The following is a 14,957-nucleotide window of genomic DNA, read 5'->3' as shown; positions in this document are numbered from 1 at the left end:
AAATCCAGTAATGGTGCCTTTTCTTTTCAAACAAAATTTGGGGAGGGCCTAGCGTAGGCCTTATGGTGAGTAGTGATTTTTGTAATATCAGAATTTGCCGGTTTAGGCTACATTGACTCTTTTTGGGATTACATTGATTTTGCTTCCATTACATGATATGTTTTACATAGAGTAACTTAGCAGTAGCCTACTCCTAGTACTTGGTTTATGTAAAGTTTATGTTTAGTATAACATTCAATTTCTATCTAGACATGGATCGGTCTAAAAGAAGAGGTCGAATGGCCACGGCGGCTACTCAATGGATCCGGAATCGGAAGGACCCACCTGGGATAAACATTAGATATATCAGTGAGGAAGTTGGTAAGTGTTTTAGATGTACTAGTATTTACATAAAATTAAAAATGGAACAATCCAGCCAGATTCTTGAGAAACAGTATCAAGCAAAATACCCTGTCTTGTTTCTCTTTCAGCGTACGGAGTTTTTGCAGAAAGACAATTCGTTAAGGGGTATTTTCTTTTCCAATACCCAGGGTTGTTAAAAAATTCAGAGGATGTTGAGGAACAAGATCAAACATACATATTTCATTTCAAAGAAAATGGAAGAAACCTCTGATAAGTGACCATTAACATTGTTGTAGTTGGTGTTCTTGTTTTGAATTACAATTGTTTTATTTTTATGGTTTTTTGAATTTAGGTTGATTCTGTAGTTACTAGTTGATACTTAATCATTTCAAAAACAGAGAATTTTGCAAAATATTCCTCTTTCATTTGTTGGTTATGTAATACTGAGACCATGCTAAGCATTGCTCTCATTACCTTGAATTACACTGTCTCTGCACTGACAAACTGTACCCTCTTTGTATCCATGAGTCTAAATTGCCTTCTATTTGTGGTCAAAAGTAGCTTATGTTGTTCAACGTACAGGAGCTTTATTGTGGGGTTGCAGCATTACAGCATGATGTGTTTGATGTAAACAAACTGTAATAAACTAAGTAGTCTCTTTGCTAATATCGGTACCATATAATCGCACCTACACATTGATGTACTTCTTTTCCAAAGCTGTTTCGCAAAGTGAGACATAAAAACAATCAACTTCTTGGCAAAAATGTTTTTCAAATATATATGAAGTAAAGTAAATGCATAGCTGGCTGCAATACCCTTTGAATTGACAAAACACTGGGATTCAATTCGATACGCATGGAAAATTCATGCTTTTTGGCCACATTATCAAGCCTTGGTGCCCTGTTAAATTTAAGTAAATGGAGGCAATTTTATTTCTTCCTTTGCGGTTCTTAAATCAAACCATGATTGTGGCTTTGCTTTCTCAGTCTAGCTGAAATGAGTTTATGAGAATAAAACACTTTATATAGCATTCCTGCCCATTTTTAAGTCTTCAAGATTCTTCTGGTAACATTGCATTTTTATATGTCTGCCGGAATTTGGAGTTGCAAGAGTTAATTCTTTCCACTCTTCATTACATAGCATGCCTGCACGGTTTAAGTCTTCAAGTTTCTTCTGTTAACATTTCATTTTTATATGTTTTGCGAGAATTAAAAGTTTAAACAGTTCAAATTTTCCATTAACATTGCATTTTTATATGTTTGCCAGAATTTGGAGTTTAAACAGTTAATTTTTTCCATTCTTCATTGCATAGCATGCCTGCACTGTTTTAATTCCTGAAGTTTATACAGTTCAAATTTTCCACTCTTCATAGCAAATAGTGACCTAGAATTGTTTGAGATGCTGGGTGTTACTACAAACAAGGTAAGTGTTAAAATGCTTCATTTTATTGCAGTCCAAGACAAGAAGAGCAAGGGGACTGAGAGAAAACTCTGCTTCTAAAAACAATCACATTATTCTAAATATTTTCTTTTTTCCTGAGCATTTAAGACCTGCACTGTTTTTAGATCAATAAGTAAGACTGAGACTGTAATTAAATTTTAGGTCATTTCTGACCTGTACTATGACCTGTAGTTTGCAAGCATTAAGCTTTACAAATTGATCTTACACTCAGTTTCAAGAAAAAACAAACATTCTAACATAGAATGAGGGTTCTGTTAAAAGTAGAAATATACATGTTTGTCTATAAATTTTTTCCTTTCATTAAATCTTCAAGTTCAGTTGTATAGGAGTCAATAGTAGGTGTTGTTCCTTCCGTTAACTTGCTGAATATCTCCATTCCCTAGCATTTTTGCTTTGCATACAATCCTTTAACTCTTTATTATTCTATAAAAAAGCATTGCAATTAAGAAAATCATAGGGCAACATGTTTTAGAAATCATACGGAAATATATCGAAAACTCATAGGGCAAAATATTGCCAAAAATAGGGTCATATTTTCAAAAACCATAGGGTAATATATATGCTAAATACTCACCTTTAAGTGGCTGCTGAATGAACTCCTTCCTGAATATTACTGTTAAGTAGTATTGTGGTCTACATCTATTTCTGGGAGACGGGTATTTCATGTGTCTTTTTCAGGGTGCTTTACAGATAATTTTCCACTTTGCAGTACTCTATACTGTAGTAATGCTATAGTCGGAATAAATATTGTAAATAGGATTTTGCTTAAATTCACCAAAATCCTTTTTGGACCCTGTTCTCTACCTGTTTCTTGGATTTAAATATCTTGTAGACATTTGTTGTTTTTGGTCATGATCGTTTCAGTTATGATGCAACACTCAGCGAGAGGCTTGGCAGGTACGCTAATGACGAGTGGAGGCCGAAGAAAGCTGGTGGTGTTGTCAAAAAGGTGTACGTGGACAACATTCCCATCATTGCTGTTTATTGCCTAAACAACATTGAAGTAGGGGATGAAATCAGATTTGACTACGGGCAGCCAGATAGTGAATGGAGACTCAAGGTAAGAGTGAGACATGTTCATGATATCTCTTCACACCAGCCGACCCAAACTCAACTTGTACTCTTGATACTTGATTTTCAGGTTCATAGTATAAAGCCATTTGATTTTGTTTCAAGTTTGTTGATTTCAATATCACAATTATGATGTGTTCATTAGTTAAGGAAGACCCTTGATAAAATAGTTGCATATGATTTAAACTCCATTAATATGTTTCATGCTTAATTGTTACTTTACAGATGTCAGCTGGACATCCAGGGACAGTCAAGGGCAAAGGTAATTATTAACAGTTTGCGTAAAGTATGATAACTGTTTTTATTACTACCCTGGATTATGTTGGTTCATTTGTGATGGAGAACAAGAAAGTAATGAACTCAAGGAAAGTGCTTTTTTAAAACTTGTTGCAGTTTTAGTATGCTATAATTTGGACCACAAATGCTTCTCAACTGTCAGCTCGACACCCTGTAATGGTGAACACACAAGCCAATGTCACATTCTTGATAAATAGCATTGTAAATTTCAATACAATTGATACACATATTAGGGTTTCAATAGATGTTATTCCCTTTGGAGGTAGTTCGGATGCAGAAGGAAGAAGAGTGGAAATTTCTTGTACTTGGCGATATATAGAACATTAGTTAACCCCACAGTGACATGGTAATATAAATACCCATTGCATATATTGTACTTTTTACGTGACCCGTCATACGGGATACAAAACGTCACGGCCAAACGGCACTACCAAACCATCCCATTCTTACAAACGAACCTCAGGTCAAGCGAGCCAAAAAAAGTACATACGCTCACCGACCTGCAGAGACAAAACGCCCAACCCCCCACTGAAATATTAAAAAACTACAAAAGGACGACCAGCACGCAGCGAAACAAAACACCCTTCCCCAGCACACCACCGTCCAAAAAAGGCAGCCCTAGATAAACGGCGAAAATCGCCTTCGACCTGAAGGCGAATGTCAGACTTCACCGCCTCCAGGACTGCCTGCCAACTGGCAAATTTCCCCCTAAAAACAACATCACATCTATTCCTCCAAATAAGTTTTTTTACAACAGAACAAACATAAATAATACGCTGCAACACAGCAACGGAACAAACTGGAGGATCTAATCCATACAAAACAAAACCCTGTCCTACCGACCAGGAACGGTCTCCCGTTAAACGGTCGGTCCAGGACAAACCACTCCAACAAGTTCAAAACAAAGGGGCAATGCCAAAAAATATATATTGTAATGTATGAATACACCTTTATGTAGATAAAATATGGATTCACAGAACTGTTACTGAACAGAGTTGCTCTTTAGCGCTTACACCATAAAATTGTATGGTGAGGTCTCAAGATGAATTATGTTGTTGAAATACAAAGGTGAAAGGTCAATACCAGGGCCATACTTACTAGCCTATCCTTATATTATTGTCATAATGGACTTTTGATTTGGTGTAATTCAATGAAACATTCGTTGCTTGTGGGTACTTTGTTAGGAAAACATGGATGATATTGCTAAATAAAGAGAACACAACAGGTCCCTCTGATATACAGTCTCTTGATAGACAGTTCCCTTTTCTGAATACCTTCCCATTATTTGTTCATAGTGATGGAAACTCGCGATGTCGAAGTGGCACAGAGACCCCAAGATACCAAAGAAACCAATACTTCAAATATCACAGGTAATTTCAGGATAGGCAAAAAGGAAGGTTTTCCACTGCATTTGCAAAGTTATACCTAAGAGTAATTCTTTGTATGAAAGATCTGGTACCGTGTCAAGGTATTTGTCCAGCTATTGTTAGGTAGAGTAGTTCTCCAGAGTGGTTTAATACAGGGAGAAGACAATCTCTGCTCATGTTTTAACAACGAACTAAGAGGTAGAAGTTCTCTTAGTGTATATCCCAAGGGAATCAATGAATCTTCAAAACACCATGTTTAATTTGATAATGGCAGTGGCTTATTTCAAAGGTTAAAATCCACATGATTGGTTGTTTATCTTTAAATTGCAATCTCGGATTGATCAAAACAGTGTCTCTTTCCAGAATGATGAAGACATTGGGGTTTATTGTACACAACCTCATGATGATTCAGTATTTCAATGGTGGATGTAAATCTAGGTCCAATGCTTGGCCCTTTTGTACAGCAATGACCCCGCAGTGGTATACACACAAGCTGATTTATGCGAAATAATAAGAATCTCAATGTTTGCAAACAATTACCCCAGAAATGAGTGTCTGTGGGGATTCATTTCTCAAGGAAGAAGGTGCCAATGAAAGTAGATACATGCAGTTAATTTCTACTCATTTAGTAACTATAACACCTTAATAAACCCCACACTGATATGGCAACCCCATAGCATGTAATGTGTAAAACCTTAATAACCCCACAGTGATATGGTAACCCCATTGTATGTAATGTGTAACTGCATGATCAGCCTTAACTGGATAAATGCTTAATTCACAGAATTGTGAATGCATTGAGAAGTTTAAATGCTACTATATGAAGTGTCATATGTGACAATATTATATACCATATAATAATAATAGTAATATATATGACTTATGTTTGTTCTTCATATATATACGTTATGCATAACCTATATATATTGCATATCATATATATATCGCATAACATATATATATATTGTTCGTTATAACCTTTATATATTATATACTATTTTGTCATGTTCGGCGCGGTTACATATATAGATTATAAAAGTGTGAATGGCACGCGAGTGGGAGGAGCCGTTATGCAAATCGCGTTCGCGAGCACCATGTGTACGATCGGTAATGTTGATCAACTTTTTCGACGGAGCGCGGGGAAAAGGACTTGTATAGTATATATACTAGTGCTTCAGTATATACCTACACTGTAATGTAATAGAAGAATAGGGCAAAAGCTACGTTATCTGTCCGCCAAACACTATCGAACCTTTCAACCACTGACCTATAACACTCAGTGCTTTCAACATGTCGAATAACTTTACGGAAAGCGAGTTTTCTTCATTAGTAAATAGACTTGCTGAGCCTGTCGCAAGACAAGTAATGAGAGTGGTGGGAGATCGAGAGCGTCCAACAAACACTAACAGGTAGGCTTAGCCTAACAAATTGCATAACTGTACTGGAGAGTTAGCCCAACTGCAGTGTTAGTACCAAATTATCTTAGGGGCCCCTAGGCTAGGCCTAGCCCTATAAGCCTAGGCTAGCTATGGTAAAGTGATATATAGCCTAACCAGTTAGCCTACGCTAGTGCTAGTCCATGACCTAACAACGGTACGTTACACAAAGCTTCATATAACTAGAATGATTAAGGTTTTTGTAACATACTGTAATTACTAAGTTAGGCCTAGGCTAGGCCCCTACAGGGCCCTAGGTCTTTGTAGACCTGAGGCGGAAGCACAAAATCACATTTAGGATAGGCCAAAAAAATCAGCTTTTCAAGAAAATTCTTCTCAAAATAGGAAAGCAAAACTGAATCAGGGTCCCAATTTATGACCAAGCCATCAGACTCATTATTTAATGAAAATAAATTTTAAAAGGCCAAGAAGAAAATAAAATGTTACTTAAATTGTATCAAAGTTATTATACTTACATTATTATTTTTTTTAAATTAAACTTTAGGACGATTGTATTTGTACCCTGAAAGTGCAATTTTGTTTCCTTGTTTTGTATTTCATCGTTTACATGTGGGCAAATGGTACATGTAGGTCATCACCTCTGTGCATGATGCGCGCATGTAGACACAAAATGTGCATGTATGCACAGGACAAATTTTGACTTGAACAAGAATATAACTCGTACCAAATTCATGTAGGGCTGAATCTACATGCACTATGCATGTGGGTCAACATAACTTTCAAACAGTTTGTAAGGGTATGAACTCAATATATTATATATAATATAATTCAATGTATTCTACACTCATTAATATAATATGTGACAAGACAGTTATCAGAAAGAGACATTATCTTATCAGATTTCACAAATACATAATTACACGTTAGGCAGTAATCTTGCAAATGAAAATGGAAAAGAAATTATTTCCCCAAATGGTTAACTACAAAAAAACGTTGTTCACAATTAAGTGACACATGACATACCTTTCATAGTTTTTTAATTTACATAATGCTCTTTTGACATTCATTGTAGGAATGTGTTTCAGACTGCCCATGAGGAAATGCGGAACCTGTTCCGTTTTGGTGGTCGAGGGCAAGGACGTGGGCAGGCTCCGGCTAGGAGAGGATCATCTAGCAGAGGGACCCATCAAAGGTATCGCCCATATACCCAACAGGCATCAGCTGGGAAAGCTATTGATGTTGTTGTCCTCCTTTTGACCCGAAATGAGTAAGTTTGACCTTCCTTCAATGTTGAATCACACTAAATTTCACTGTGCACATATGCCTAAGTAAAAAAATATTATAGATTACCTGTATTATGTAAATTCGTGAGTGCTCAATTTTTGATAGGGTTTTAAACATGGTATGATTTATTTTTGGTAGTGACACAGGCAGACTACATCAGGGCCCACAGTGGGGGGGGGGATTTTTTCCAAGTCCTTGCACATTAATTTTGCAGTATTATTCAGAAATATTTACATTTCCAAGATCAATTTAACAACCTTGGCAAATACTTAGATAATCATCACATATATCAGACCCTACAAATCATGACTCTGACAATTCAAAAAGTGGACGACATACTTGCCTTGGCCACAATGAATCTATGCAATCATGTTGGTATGTGCGGACATGTAGGGTAATAACGTCCGAGGACTTGAACAAAGGAAGTTCTTGGAAGAACTACAGTACAATGTGATTTTCAACTTTCAAGTCATTAGAAGACAAAGGTTAGGGTATTGTCAATTTTACGTCTATTAGTTAGGATAAAGGAAATTTCAATGAAGTCCTCGCACTGAATGTAATGTACACCTGCGTGTGTGTGTCATGTGTGTGTAATGCCAAGCTTGTAACCACGTTATCTCAGCAGTCCCAAGTTGGATTAATATCTTACGTGGTACATATGTTAGCCATATTGAGTACATGATTCCTATTGATTTTGAAATAAGTCAAATGTCCCCATACAAAAAAGTCCTGTAGGAATCCTGCAGGAATCCTATAGGATTCCTGTATATGGAACAGGATTCCTTACAAATGGAGATTGAACTATACACCACTAAGTGTTAGAAACTTGATTTATTCATTGTAGAGCAGGATTCCTTTACAAAAATGCATGATTCTTGAATTCACTATAAAAAATCTACTTTAACAAACATGAATCCTTCACATGCAAGCAGGAATCCTTCAGCCACAGTCTGGAATCCTTCATACACATGCAGGATTCTTTCATTCACGTACAAGAATCCTTCATATGCATGCAGGATTCCATGATGCATGTACAGGAATCCTTCATAAGCATGCAGGATTCCTTCGTACACATGTAAGAATTCTTCATTAACCTACAAGGATCCTTCACTCAGCCTATACACATGCAGGAATCCTTCATACACATGTAGGAATCCTTTATACAAAATAATTAGTCATATGCATGCAGGAATTTTGTATCCTGCATACACAAATCCTTCACATATGCACACAGGAATCCTTCATATATATGCAGGAATCCTTCATTCTCGTTGTACATGTGTGAGTTTTGAGATTTAGAGAAATTGTTATAAATTATTACCTCCCCATGACATAGTTTACTAGAAATCTGCGAGAATATATTTACATTGTACTCATGATTTTTAAAAGACTGTGCAAGATAATTTACAGGATTGTACAGGATTACTAAAATGTAATGCAGGATAATATACAGGACTTTTAAAAGACAATGCAAGAAAAATTACAAGGTTTTACAGGAGTTTTGTAAGACTATTTACAGAATTGCATTGAACTTTTAATATAATTTCATGAGAAATGACAGGATTGTGCAGAATTGTTAAAGGATTATGCAAGATAATATACAGGATTGTACAGGACCTTTAGAAGACTATGCAAGACAATTTACAGGGTTGCACAGGACTTTTGAAAGACTATGCAAGATAATATACAGGATTGTACAGGACTTTTAAAAGACTATGCAAGATAACTTACAGGATTTAACAGGACTTTTCAAAGACTATGAAAGATAATTTACAGGATTTAACAGGACTTTTGAAAGACTATGCAAGATAATATACAGGATTGTACAAGACTTTTAAAAGACTATGCAAGATAACTTACAGGATTTAACAGGACTTTTGAAAGACTATGCAAGATAATTTAGAGGATTATACAGGACTTTTCAAAGACTATGAAAGATAATTTACAGGATTTAACAGGACTTTTGAAAGATAATTTACAGGATCGTACAGGACTTTTGAAAGATAATTTACAGGATCGTACAGGACTTTTAAAAGTTTTTGCCCAAATATTACAAGATTTTACATGAATTTGAAAAAGCTATGCAAGAAAATATACAGCATTGCACAGGATTATTAACAAATTTTGAAAGATAATATACAGGATTGTACAGGACTTTTAAAAGACTATGCAAGATAATATACAGGGCTTTTGAAAGATTATTAAAGATAATTTACAGGATTGTACAGGACTTTTGAAAGACTATGCAAGATAATTTACAGGAAAATAACAGGACTTTTGAGAGACTATGCAAGACAAGAATTGTAAAGGACTTTTAAAAGTATATGCAAACAAATTTCAAGATTTTACATGAATTTAAAAAGTTTATGAAAGATAATATACAGGGTTGTACAGGACTTTTGTAAGACTATGCAAGATAATTTACAAGATTGTACAGGACTTTCGAAAGACTATGGAAGATAATATACAGGGATTAACGGGACTTATGAAGACTATGCAAGATAATATACAGGGATTAACGGGACTTATGAAGACTATGAAAGATAATTTACAGGATTATACAGGATTTTTGAAAGACTATGCAAGATAATATACAGGGATTAACGGGACTTATGAAGACTATGCAAGATAATATACAGGGATTAACGGGACTTATGAAGACTATGAAAGATAATTTACAGGATTATACAGGATTTTTGAAAGACTATGCAAGATAATTTACAGGATTGTACAGGACTTTCGAAAGACTATGCAAGATAATATACAGGGATTAACGGGACTTATGAAGACTATGAAAGATAATTTACAGGATTATACAGGATTTTTGAAAGACTATGCAAGATAATATACAGGATGGTACAGGACTTTGGAAAAACTATGCAAGTTAATTTACAGGATTGTACAGGATTTTTTAAAAGACTATGCAAGATAATATAATGGATTGTACAGGACTTTTGAAAGACTATGCAAGATAATATACAGGATTGTACAGGAAATGAACAGCTATAAAGAAATAACAGAATAATTCAATTTAGTCAAATTCATTATTGTATTTCCATCACCTTGACATTCTAACCAGGTACATTGCAACTTATTCAATTTAAAAAAAAATCAAGAATATCTTTTTAACTCTGTAATCATCAATGACCAGTGTTCAATAAAAGCATATATGCATGAAAAATGTATTTCTGGACACTCTCAAATGAATTTGATAAGCATGAATGTACTTTGAAGATTATGATATTTCAAAATTATTTGCAAGGGAACAAGCAATTAAATCTGGGAGGCTATGATGAATATTATTCATTAGTAATACTGGTTTGTAAAGTTCAGAAGGTACAACTATCCTGATACCTTCCTTCATTGGAGAAACTGCAAACATCCATGAGAGTTTTACACTTTGCTGTACACGACTTCAAATGAAGCTGTTTCTTAGAAAGAGGCTATCCAGTGAAAATTGTTCCATCGACATCTCCTACATGACAAATACGCTTGATTATAAAGATCTTCCCACTGTGTAACTCAAACACATAATTACACCTCTTTTTTGAACTGTTCCATTCTTTTGAATTCACAACAAACCCATTGACAATAGCCCTGCCGTACTCTAAACAGGTCGCTCGTGGAGCATCATAACCAAGCTGGTGCAGAAGTTTCTTTTCACGTGGGGTCAAAATATGTAAATGTGATTTCCCACACAAAGTAACCTTAGCTTCCCTATACACTGTTCTACTCGTAGCAAACGAACACCCTAGTTTTTCCAAAAAAAAAATCAAATTCTTCAGTCTTTTCATGACTGTTCACAGAAGTGAAAAATTTTGGAATTTGCTGTAGTAATGAAAAATACGAAGTAATTTGTACAGATACCCCCTGAGTGCCATGAAAAAGTTTCATGCGCATCCTATTACCATCTTCATACCCAAAAGCACTGTTAGCCCAGAGAGGACCCCAATCAAGGACACACTGAGCAATATGGTTGAGCAAGTGCAGGTTGTATCTCATATTTCGAAGTCCATATAGGTCCTGAAACTGCTTGTGAAATGTGCTTACAGAAATGTGTGCTGTAGTTAACTCTTCAATCGAAATGGACCCTTTTAGCAATGTATAAATACCATGTACCAAAAACAGCAGGTGGTTGTAATATTCTGTAGGAAGTATCCCTCTTAAGCAAGGTACTGAGTAATACAACAAAAAGTTCCTGAATTCAGAAGCTTTCCAATATTTTCTGCATGTCACTGAACGAGGTAATCTCAACATACTGTCAGGAGGTCACGTAGCCAATAACCTCCTATCAACTTTTGCCATATTCCTACCAATATACCAAGGCTGGGCATGGTTCTCTGTATCAAACCACAGCTGAAACAAGTGCCTACATGTGCCCAATAGCACACAATGCATGTAATCCACTGAAAAGCCAGATATAATATTGAAGTGTGTAAGCAACATAAGAGGGCTTACACCCTTTACACCCATGTGACAATCTTTGCCATTCAATGCAGCTGTTGAGGCATCCCTAATAAAACCTTCATGCGTTCTCCTTAGTGCAGGAAATTCTTGACATGGATAAACCCTACATGTACCATTTCCACTCTCAATAAGATCCCCTTTTTGGTAGCACCAGTTACATCCGTACTCGCCATTGAATTGCTTTGTATTCTGGACCAAGCACCTTGCAACTGAGTCACAAATACAGAGAACAGAGAAAACTCTTGTACAAATTGTGTCACCCTGTCTGTTTATCCAGGTTATGCCTTTCCTTTCCAAGTTGTAGCATTCTTTAATAAAAGGTTTGAAAAAGGTGTTAATGTTAGGCTTAGAGTTATTGAACCAGAGCCCTGGAAGCAAGTTATGTCTTTGCCGTATCTTTGGAGGAAGTTGATTTACACAGCACTGTATTGGCCAAATTTTAAATTTGGAGGATTTAAAAATTGGAGCGCCATCTGTGTTCCAACTTAATGAAAGATTATTAGACTTTAGGTCATTGAGAGGCTTAATGGCCTTGTACATTTCCCCATCATAGATATCTTCAATATTACTATCTTCTAACTTTTTTCTCTCCCACCTATAGTTCATGTTAGCAACAAAATCATTATCGGCAAATTTTTTAATAAGTTGTGATGCTATAGGAAGCACCATAAAAACTTAATTTTTCTGTCTCAAAAACCCAGGCTCATATTCCAATTCACAAATATGACACTTCAGATTCTCAACGTTGGTGGTTCCAATGTAACCCTCACAAGTAGGAAAAAAATAATGTTTTTCAGTTGCATCATCAGAAGGCAAATTTAATTCCTTATAAAAGAGATAACGAGTAGATGGTATAGCAGCAGTGACACCTGTGGGTGTGAACAGGTTGACAAGCGTAAGCAGGTCTTCAACTGCTGCTTTAGTTAAAGCATGGCGTACGATGAAACATATTAATAACAACAGTCCCTGACATAGTTATTTTTGATCCTTCATACAATGGTTTCTCGAAGTTCTCGAAATCACAGTTACCATCTTTACTGTCACCGTTTTGCGGATTATGGCCAACATTGTCATCATTTAAACCATCGGGAGGATCTGGATTCAAAGTTCCACTGTTAGCAGCTTCTCCAGTTCGGTGCGTGTTTTCCACTTCATCTCCATTAGTATCAGCTGAATCCACCTGTAAACAGAAACATCATACCAGTTACATCCACATGAATGTCAGATATTTTCTATTAATTGTTATATCCCATATATATATACATATGTCATATATATTACAATCCAATCTGTACAACTAGAGCATCAACTAATACTTATCTACACGATTGTTCACGTTTCTTGAAAGACTATACAGGATAATTTCCATGGTTGGACAGGACTTTTTTACTGCTTTGCATAATAATTTACAGAATTGATGACAGACTATTTCTTGAAATTTACACGATCAATTTAATTAATGTAGGTTTTTGAAGAAAAAAAACAAGCCTTTCTATTTTTTCTTTTTTATAACAGATTTTTTACACTGAACATTTTTCTTTTCTTGAACAAATGTTTATATTCTTTTTATACAAAGGGGAATTAACCCCTCTAATCACAGTGTGTTAATTGAAGTACTGCAGTTAGGTACAGTGATGCCAAGAAAGCCACTGTCCTGAGTCTGGATGGTTTTCACTATTAATGCTTAGGAAAGAATTCTTCTACAGTTACGTATATATAAGGCTTCCAGAGGTACCGTTGAAAAATAGTAGAAACATGTGGTTAAACTTGATTAAACTCATGATTATTTTCTTCTGGACCTTGGGGCTGCCTGTCAGAAAGTTGGTCTCCTTCTAGCAAAGAATCCTCACTCAATATGCCCACAGAATCGCTGTTGTTTCTGACACCTCTGCAAGGATTACATCCTTCCTGTGCCAAGGGAGGTACTACGGTGCTTGTACCATTTATGTGTTGAATTGTTTCACCTAGATTAGAAAAGAGAATTTTTAATTTCCAGGGATTTTGTTCATTATTATATGTAAGAAAATCTACAAGACTTAACAGGATTATTGAAAGACTATTTAAAGGATTGCATAGGACTTAACAAATATTTTGCACGACAAATTGAGGATTGTACAGGACTTTTAAAAGACTATGCATGACGATATACAGGATTGGATAGAATTAGTACACCAACATAACAGGATTGTGAAGGAATATTTAAAGATTATGCAAAATAGTTAACAGGATTTTACAGGACTTTTGGAAGACTATGCATGAATATTTAGAGGATTGTATAGGTGTGTATATCATACCTGCTCTATTAACGTTCTGGTACCGCCTCTTTGAACGATCAGGGACTGGGATACTGTCATCTTCGAGATATCTCTTGTAAGATACTGCTCTTCTAGCCTTCATATGAAAAGAGAAAATTCCATTACCAGTTGCAAAAAGACACAATTTACATTTTTGCTAAGTTCAGATGCAGAATGACAAATAACATCATAACAATAAGACTACGTCTTTTAAAAACTCAAACACGTTCACATTAATTAACGCTAGATCTACATCATGAGTTGTAACACTTCAAATGTTACTTGTTAGGTGCTGGACTAGTAGTAGTACTAGTAGTACTTAGCCTATTCCAACTTCAACTTATGTAGGCTACAGCATTTACAATGATGCCGCGCCTAGCCAAGTAACGAACAATATCATTGCCTTTGTGTTGTAACTTGTTCTTGTACAAGTTTTGTAGCAGCCTAACGCTGTTCAGTATGTAAGAATTTTGAGCCTTAGTAGATAAATGCGATTAAGAATAATTTTTCAACCAACCATCGTAGGAACGTCCCGGTCCGTTTACAGGATAAAAGTTCATCGAAGTTTTCTTGTTGTCGTAACCTTTTGGAACTTTTCTGAATATTCAAAGCAACGTTGCGTAAAAACCACTCAGGACAGTGAGTCGCCTATTCATATACTCGCAAATGTAAGGCGTAACTTATAGTACGCACAGCTACAGTTAACAGTGTGATTACCGCATGTTGCCAATCTAAACCATTATACGTGTCGTAGCTCGATATATTTATGTACAAGTCATTGACATTCTCTTTATACTTTTTGGTTTTTAGTGAAATAATTTTTTTTTTCTATTTTAAAGAGCAAGAACGTTTTTTTTGGATGGGAGAGGTAAAGAACTAACACACCGAGCATAACAAGTAAGACTTTCGCACGGCCACCTTTTATGCATATAGTGACGTAACACTAATCCGTCTACTTCCGAGAAGTGGGAACCAAG

At 35.7% G+C, this 14,957-nt stretch overlaps 1 protein-coding gene across 1 annotated transcript in view; it reads left to right on the top strand.

The window, feature by feature from the left end:
* The window catches only part of LOC139984477 (N-lysine methyltransferase KMT5A-A-like), a 43,468-nt gene that overhangs the window by 978 nt on the left and 27,533 nt on the right, over positions 1-14,957 (top strand). Inside the window, exons 2-6 of the mRNA XM_071998393.1 lie at positions 250-360; positions 471-612; positions 2,668-2,863; positions 3,100-3,136; positions 4,467-4,541. Coding sequence (XP_071854494.1) covers positions 252-360; positions 471-612; positions 2,668-2,863; positions 3,100-3,136; positions 4,467-4,541 — 559 coding nt within the window. The 5' untranslated portion in view covers positions 250-251. The remainder of the gene's footprint in view (positions 1-249; positions 361-470; positions 613-2,667; positions 2,864-3,099; positions 3,137-4,466; positions 4,542-14,957) is intronic.

This window comes from Apostichopus japonicus, chromosome 17 (assembly GCF_037975245.1).
Source record: "Apostichopus japonicus isolate 1M-3 chromosome 17, ASM3797524v1, whole genome shotgun sequence".
In the NCBI taxonomy this organism is placed as follows: domain Eukaryota; kingdom Metazoa; phylum Echinodermata; class Holothuroidea; order Aspidochirotida; family Stichopodidae; genus Apostichopus; species Apostichopus japonicus.
Note: the sequence above shows the minus strand (reverse complement) of the source record. Positions and strands in the feature narration are given on the sequence as shown.